The 8919-nt window shown below is 41.6% G+C and overlaps 1 protein-coding gene across 1 annotated transcript in view; it reads right to left on the reverse strand.

Annotated features, from left to right (window-relative positions):
• Positions 1–8350, reverse strand: part of CA8 (carbonic anhydrase 8) — a 50828-nt gene extending 42478 nt beyond the window's left edge. The window contains exons 1-3 of the mRNA XM_030238071.2: positions 8227–8350; positions 7729–7920; positions 3888–4012 (exon numbers count right to left, since the gene is read on the reverse strand). Of these exons, the coding sequence (XP_030093931.1) occupies positions 3888–4012; positions 7729–7920; positions 8227–8305 (396 nt within the window). The 5' untranslated portion in view covers positions 8306–8350. The remainder of the gene's footprint in view (positions 1–3887; positions 4013–7728; positions 7921–8226) is intronic.
• Positions 8351–8919: the final 569 nt, after the last annotated feature.

The following is an 8919-nucleotide window of genomic DNA, read 5'->3' on the forward strand; positions in this document are numbered from 1 at the left end:
TTTAGGACATGTCATGGCCAACACACCTTTGGCCAAAAGACAAAGTAGCACTCTTTAACGTGAAGTAGAAGTAGTTGGTGAGAAGGATTTCTAGAGAAAGTTGCACAAATGCTTCCTTCCCATTCCTGCCCAAAGGGCAAGAGCAGTCTTCATGCTCTTGTTTTCATGAAGAAAAGGGAGGAGTATTGGCACACGCAGCCCTCTGCTTCTCCTCAGTTTAAGAGGTGCTACCATATTTACTTTTGACAAATATTTTTGTTTTGTCCTGCTTTCCCAACTTACTGCAAACACAGATTTTTTTAGTGAAAATGAAAACACTGGCATATCACCGTCTACATTCTGGTTTCTTCAGTCAAGGAAGGTGGAAAACACATCTTTGCTGAACCTCATGTAAGAATTAAAAAACTAAGAACTCAGCCCCCAAGCCACATGAACAACATTTTGGACAATATGTATTAGCTCAAGAAGCTGTTCCAGAGGTTACACAAGCTTTGTAATCTACCCAACTTCACCATGAAACTATATATCCTAACCACATGCAAAGGCCCTGGCTGCGTAGTAAGAAGTAATGGATTTTTGCACTGAGAAACATGGGATATTACCCAACAAATACAGGATATTGCCTAACTTCTTTTATAGAAATTATGGTACCAAAGATGAAGAGACTAAGGAAGTAATTGAAGATTGGCCTTCCAAACTTTGAAAAATTACACTCCTTTTCAAAATCTTTTACAAAGGTCATTACATGGTAATATGAAGCTGTTTCACAACTATTTTGTCCAGTGTCTTCAGCCCTAAAAAACCAGACTGCTGCTCCAGCCAATAGTTAGTCTCAGATAGTCATCTCAGATCTCATCAAAGTAAAAGCTGATTTTTGTAGACCTGCTCAGTTCAGGTTTTAAAATAGAGTAGCAGAGTGTGTAATCTAGGCCAGCCTGTTGTGTTGTTAACGTACCCACTTAAACCAAGCATTTCCATTTTCATATTACCTCTTATCTCCTTGTTTTCCTCTCACAAAGAGAAGAGAATCCCTATCATTTGCCATGGAAATAATTTTTAGTGTCTTAGGAACACTAAAAATTATTTCCATGGCAAATGATAGGGATGCTCTTGATTCTCTTGATGACCTACTAGATTTGTTACACTTGAAAAAGACCCAAACTTATGCACTTGATCTGCAACATATTCAAATTTATGCACTTGATCTGCACTGATGCACAAGCAACTGCCAGCTTATTTTGTATGAAAGCATAAACTACAGCAGACTGCTTGGATGTAGCCAAAACAGGCATCAATTGCTGTTTGAGCTCAGTAACCAGCAAACTCAGTTCAGCTGATTAGAGCATGGTAGTTAAAACACCAAGATTGTGGGATCAATCCCCATTTGGGCCATTTACTTAAGAGCTGGGCTGGATGATCCATGTGGGCCCCTACCAAGACAGGATATTCTGTCAGTCTGTGAAACCCAGGAGAAATCAAGGCAAAAATACATTCAGAATTTGATGATTTCCAACAACTGTATAAACCAATGCCAATGTCAAAAGCCAAGAAAATAAGATTTCCTGGTCCATTGATCAAAACCATTGTTAAAAAAAAAAAAAAAAAGACAAGGCTATGCCTGGAATGCAAACAGCAAATCTTCCATTCTGGAGCCCCAGGTGCGCTACCTAAACATCATAGTGGCCACAAGCACCCATTTTACTATTGCTCAAGTATAATATTTGACTTGGACAATTTGAGAGGGAATTAATATAACAGCTCTTTGTGCATATAGCAGAAGGAAATGCAGTTCATCCATCAAAAAAACCAAAAAAACTGCTCTGCACTCTCTTGCAGCTTGGGGCAGAAGATGATGAACTGGCCATTTTCTGCCATAAGGATTTATCTCTTCACAAAATGACACACTCATACTGTACTTAAAGTGTATTATGGGTCAGGTTTTTTCTGCTAGAGAATTTTTGCATCAGTAATTATTTCTTGGAAGTTAGAGTTTAGTTGAAAGCTGCTTAGATGCAGGAAACAGAAAAACACTGGCTTGCTCACCTCCAGGTGATGTTCTTCAACTGTGCCAGAACTCTGTTTGTGCAGCTGCTGTACTGCTTTTAAAGTAGGTGAAGAATGAAATCCCTTCATGACTTATTAAGTTTGTTGTTTTGTATCTCTGGGTCAAGCATATTTTTGTCTGGACTGATCTGGAGTAAATAATTCTAGGTTTTCTGCAGATTCACAAGGAACTGTTCCCACATACCACCAAGATGGTTTGCAAGTGATTTTAATTAACAAAGAGACAGGAAACCCTGATAGATTCCCAAGTACAGTTCTCAGCATAGCTCATATGAGTGTTTCTCAATCACCACATACTGGACCAGCCTTGAAGAAAAGCATTAAGCAGAGCTATTTTATAATGAATTGGCTACTTGCCTCAGGGTAACACTGCAGTATCCTGAAGGTCTTACTGCCCATATAAATCATATTGTATATATTATGCCAGGTAATCAGGATGCAGAAGTCACTGCTTTGTTTTCCCTTTGGTTAATGAGTCTTATCCATTCAAGCAATTCTGAGTTTCCAAGACCTGCCTGGAATCAGCCTGCAGAGAGGGACCTGCACATAGGTGTGGTACTTAAGGACATGATTTAAGGGAGGACTTTGGCAGTATTAGGTTTATGATTGGACTTGTTGATCACAAAGGCCTTCTCCAACATAAATATTCTATGATCTGACTCAATTCAACCTGAAAACTCCAAATGATTATGTTTATATATGGGAGGTTGTGATAGACCAGTGCAAAATAGCAAAGAGCAGAGACTAAAATCTGACCTACAACTTTTAAAGAAAGTATTTGAACCCTAAGAACTAGATGGATGATGTAAATCCACAAGATTTTTTCACTTATTTCTGCAGTAGTTGCTTTAATATTCTTTAATATTTTTATATTATTTTCCATAAGACAGTTCTATTCCAGTAGTCAGGCAGTCATGAACACTACAATAATAAATTTCCTAGCACTGAGAACAGTGAATAAAAGAAACAGCTTCAGACTCATGAGGGATTATGATAGATAAATAAGGCAAAAATAATTTAAAGAACTCCAAAAAACTTGACTTTTTTTAAAAAAATAGTGCACAACAAATGAAATAAAAGATAAAATATACAAAGCTGAAGTCGCCAAACATTAGGGTTGGTATATTTTAGAAGTAGTCTTGCAGCCCAGGGGCTAAGGAATACTCCAAGCAATTCCTTGATAGTTGTAAGCAACGAGACAGTGGGAAGTGAACACAAACTGCTGCTGGAGGGCAGGAGAAACAGGACCAAGCATTTTGTGTTGCCTATGACACGAACCCCATGAGGAGCTGATTTTTTTAAGACTGCATTATCACTTTGTTTTTATTTCAAAATCATGTACTTTTTCAGATCTTGGAGAACATACAGACAACTGTCACATAATCTTCAATTTTTAAGTAGGTAAAGCTGTTTCATGAACAAATTGCTCTACACTTACTCCAAACTGACCTAAATTGTTATTACTCACCATGGAAATATTTCCAGTGGCTAGTTCTCCCCATCTATAGCTATTAGTCAAGGTGACATGGGAAGTATTGAAATGGCAGATCTTGTTAGAACACTAATAAGAAAGAAGTTAATAATTCTGCAAGTTAACTTTACGACCAATTAATCATACAGTGTGATGAGTGCTGGAGGCATTCTATTCCAGGTGCATATCCTAATTTACCTGCACTAAAGCACACCTCAGGAAGACAGCTTTGTGGTTGAAATATAAAGCATGCAGAGCTAAAAGGAAGTCGCTTTAGGGCTACCAAGAATTCAGGCAATGAAATAAAATCTTTTGCATTTCACGGGTGTTATACAATGCAGAGCACTCTTACCTCCATGGGAAAGGCCTTAAAATTAACTGTGTGTTCAGAACCACGCTGGTTTTCTCTCCCCCAGTGAAATCGAACATCGTGCAGTTCAAACTCATGTCCCCGAGGTAATGGCCCCCCTATTAACACTGGGAAAGAAGATAAGTGGTAAAGAACTTGCCTTTCAAAGCAGACAAGCCACTGAATATATTCTTCAAATACAACAAGGAGTCTGTGGCAATCTTCTATATTCTTAGGGGTACCAGAAAGAAGAGTTAAGTTAATAGAATTGTCACCTTTACTTCTGAAGAACCTTGCAGGTACAGAACATGAATTGAGGCAGTTATGAAAAACAGTGAAACTGCTGTCATACTGAACTCTTGGTTTTATGATGCAGAACACCAAATAAAAGCCTTGTACCTTTACCAGTCAGAAGAGGGAATGTTTATTTGTCTTATCAAGACATTAACTGTGTGCTCTAAACAGATGGCAGGGGTTCTGAATTAATCTGGGAAGTAACCTCCAAGTTGTCCAAATGTTTAATTTCCACCACCTATATTTACTATGGGTCACAGAAATGGATAGAAAACTTTTGATAGCAATTATTTTTCTGGGTAAAGGAGTTCAGTCATATACCACCTGTCAGGCTTCTGAGATACTGAATGCCTCCACACCAAAATATAATCAAACCTACACACTGGAGCAAAACCAGCATTTCTAATTTACTTAAATACAGTTTCTAGGCAGCCATGGGATTTCCTTACTCCAGTTTTTTAAACATCTGGAATTTCTTAAAAGCATCTGTCCGCAATCACAACATGTGCACAAAAAATAATGTATATAGCTGCTCAGTACTTTTGCATTAATAGAGACTTCCACCAGAAGTAGTAAAAGCAAGCAATTGTGAGGCCCAACCTGCTCTGGAATTAATCAATGGAAACATTTTGCCCAGGGATTTCTGAATCTGCTTTAGATCAAATATTACATCACAAGCTGGAGGTAACTTCCCACTAAAATCATTGAATATTGGCTTCCAGGCAGGGCTGAGTTTTATTTAAGGGCATTCACAGTCCTCCCCAGAACCCATTAAATTCTAGCTTACGTTTCATAGACTTGGAATTAATCTTTTACAATCTCTGATAATTGATAAGGATTATTTAACTGTAGGAAATATAGCCTTAGGGAATTAGTTCCAAAATATATAGCTATTTTGACACACAAACTGTACCACCTGAGCTTGGAGCAGAAGAGGTGGTGTAATACTAAAACATAAGTTAGCAAGTGAATCATATTACAATTGTACAAACACAAAACCAAAGGTATGAAACTGTAAAAAAAATGAAATAAAACAGATCAATTATGTTTTTCCTAAGCTGGAGGGAAAAAAGTCAAATATTCCAGTTAATCCTCCTTTAATAATTCATCACAACTTATCTAACAGCCATTAATTAGACTTTCTAAAATGAAATGTCCTAAATATAGTTATAGATTCAGATTTTCTCCTTAACCTTGCTTTATCTATATTCTGTCTATAGCTATATCCCCTAGAGGGAAAATCTACAAATCCAGTGAACACGTGAGGAAAGAACCAATTGAAATATTTAAGAAATCTGGACAAACAAAAAGAATAATGATACTCAATTAGTGCTTAATTAGGACAGTATAATAATAATAATCATCATCATCATCATCATCTTCTCAGTTAGGAAAATTGAGTGTTTTCTCTGTTTTAAAACATTGCTCTGAGAAAAACTGTAACTAGAACAAATGTTCTCTATATGATTTAGTTCTGGATCTCCAGGAGCTTCAAAGAGTTTATTTCCAAGGCTTCAGATAGGAGACTGATCCCATGATAAAACTATTTCATAGCTGGTCATGGTTCTTCCACCAAATGCACAACACATATTCCACTATCAAAATGAAAGCAGCTGTGAAAATGTTTGCAATTAAATAATGAGAAGGATTTGGAAACTCCATATGGACTGTGTGTCTTGAATTAAAAGATAAAAACATTCACCAGTCATGACAAATTTATTTTTAATATGCATCTTAATCATACTTTGCTTTTTTCCATAAAGAACTTTGACTGCTAACATTACAGTAGATGAGGATCTCTTGCACATTAATTGGACAGAATTTCAAAAGCATCCAGTGCTCAATAGTTCCCAACAAAATAATCCAGCTAAATGGATTTGTCATCAGAGATCTCCTGTGAGGAAAAGAAACTGCAGGAGTTTCTGCAATCTCTGAAAAATGGCCAGAATACTAGGCCAGGTTCAGTCACAGCTTATTAACTCTCTTCTCCGCTTGGTAGGTTTAATAAATCTTGTCCTCTCCCTCCCAAATTATTCCCAGTTTACAAAGGGAAAATGGCAAATTACATAACATTAAATTTAACAAAAATCTGAAGCTAAACCAAGAGTTCCTAAATCATAATTCCATACTTCAGTCATAAACTTTTTCTCTATTTTACATTTTCTTATAATTCAAGACTCATCTGTCTGGCATCACATTGCATTCGAGTATAAAAGAACTCTTTCCTTTTTTTCTAATTCTCTTAATGGTTTTGCAAAGGCATTTAGGTGCATTGATCTCATCTTATTAATCACTACTAAGTTAGAAACTGCCTTTGGAAAAGGTAGCATGGAAGGAGTTGTATTTTGGCATATGAATGATGAGGTCACTTGTGGTCACTCTCACTTCCTCCACAGGAGAATTCAAGAATTCCTGATCCTGCAGGGAGAACCTTATCCCTTGGGAAAAGAGCTCTGCTTCTGATGAAGGCAGTAAAACTGACTGGAAGTATAACATTTCTCTTTTATTGCAAATCTGCAAAATTCCATGGAAATAATTGTTCTGTGTTGCAAAACTACATTGAAATTATCATAGAAATGAAATTATAAACCAAAGCATCATTATTAAGATAACAAACCCTTCATTTTTAAAAAACTGTGTAAAACTGAACTGAGTCCCTCACTTAGTACAGCTGCAGTTCCCAATACTACTGATTTCTCAGAAGGAAACAGAAGTTGGAATGTCTCATGGTTTGACAATGTCCAGCTGTTTAAATGCCCCCAAAGGGCTGTTACTAGCTAAGACTGGTTAGAATAACATGGAGGCTCTTCCAAAAACATGGTAAGAACTACTGCAGTGCTGGAAAGCAAAGAGGACTTTTTTTCCTCCCTACTTTCTTGCCACCTTCCTACAGAACGGTTTACCCAGATGAAAGGTCTGGATGAGATATTGCAACTTCACTTATGTTGGAATTGTTTCCTTTATTATTTTCTTCTAAATCGAATTTGATGAGTGACACCAAAAATGTTGTCCTTTAAGAAATGAGGACTGCCTCCTACTTGGTCCTCATCGATATTGTGAGCATGTATAACTGGTGTATTTATCTTAAGCTGTCCAATCTGTAGGTAGTATTCAAAATGCACTCAAGTTAATTGGAAAAAACACTTTTAACTTACATGGTCTTTGAACCATGAACAAATCTTGCCAACTGTACAGAACAGTTTGGCACTACACTGCCTTAGCAATAGTCTGTACTGCTTCTGAGCGCAGACAGCTGTTAATGCCAGTGGATTGGATACCACCACCACAAGAGGAAATTCTGGACCTGCTTTGAAGCAATCTCACTGACCATCCAGCCTGGCATCAAAATCTGCAGCTCCCACTGCAACACTTGTTCCTCTTCCTACCAAAGTCAACAGCAACACTCTCACCGGGCATAGTCCATGCGGAATGGGCACAACTGCTCTCAGCTGGGAAAGGCTGCTTTTCCTACACTCCGGGACAAGAGTGCAGTGAGTCTTCAGGCAACACAAGCTTAAACCGGGAAAATCAAGGCCATGTTTCAGCATACCTGATTTTGACTTCAGGGCAATCTGAATGGAATGCCCGTCGTTGATCACTTCGCAGTCACGACACACCACGTAGTTCGGTGACAAACGCACTTCCAGGAGCGAGGGGTCATATTTAGCTTCTCTTGAGTTCAAGTTAATGGGCGACTGGTACTCCCCGTTAGCATCGGGGAAAATCAGCCCCCACTCCACTCCTGAGGCACAAGGGAAAAGCGGTCAGGGGGGACCCGGCACCCCGCGCCGCGGGTCAGACGGACTCTGTCCCCGGGCAGGGAAGGGGCAGCTCGGCCGGACCCTGCGGCTCCGCGGCCGCCGCCCCGCGCTGCCCTCCCGCCAGCGGGGATGGACCTGCTGCGGGAGGGCGCTTGTCCGCTCCCGGCTCCTCAGGACGGCCGGGGAGCGAACCCCGCTGTGCCCCGCCACTGAAATTCCCACACCGCCTCCTCTTCCCCCGGCAGCGGACAACTTTCTCCCCGGCGGAGTCGCCGCCCGCTCCTCACCTTCCTCGTAGCCCCACTCCGGAGGCTCCTCCCGGTGCTGCAGGGGCTCGGCGCCCTCGATCAGGCTCCTGTCAGCCATGGGCGGGCTGTGCGGAGTGCGAGCGTGTGCGGGGCGAGCCGGGCTGGCGGCGCTCGGCTCCGAGCCCGGACCTCCCCCCGCCCTCCGCCCCCGCCCGCGGGTGGCGGCGAGCGCCGGGGCAGGGGCCGGGCCGGGGCGGCCGCCGGGCAGAGCCGGGAGCCGGTCGCTGTCCCAGTGGCGCGACGCCGCGCAGCGAGCCAGAGGTGAGGTGGCAGCGGGCGTTCCCGGCGGGACGCTGCTCCTGAGCCTCCCTGCGTCTTCCTCGCCGTCCTCCGGCTGCTGCTTCCCTAGCCCGGGTGGGTGCGTGTCTCCACAGCTGCCACTGCCCCTCCAGCTGGGCACTGGCGCTGTGCGCACCCGGGGACACCCAGGGAGAGCGGCTTTGACAAGGCGAAGGGCAAAGCCGGGACAAGTGGGGGACTACCTGACTGGATTGCAGTTTGGCATTGGGTGGATGGGTCCCACCCACTGTGGGTCCTGGTGGGCATCAGGTCAGACATGAGTGAGCAGTGTGCCCTTGATGCCAAGAAGGTGAACGATACCTTGGGCTGCGTTAGGCAAAGCAATTCCAACAAGACAAGGGAGGTGATCCTGTCCCTCTGATCAGCACAGAT

The sequence above is a fragment of the Serinus canaria genome, chromosome 2, assembly GCF_022539315.1.
Source record: "Serinus canaria isolate serCan28SL12 chromosome 2, serCan2020, whole genome shotgun sequence".
Classification (NCBI taxonomy): domain Eukaryota; kingdom Metazoa; phylum Chordata; class Aves; order Passeriformes; family Fringillidae; genus Serinus; species Serinus canaria.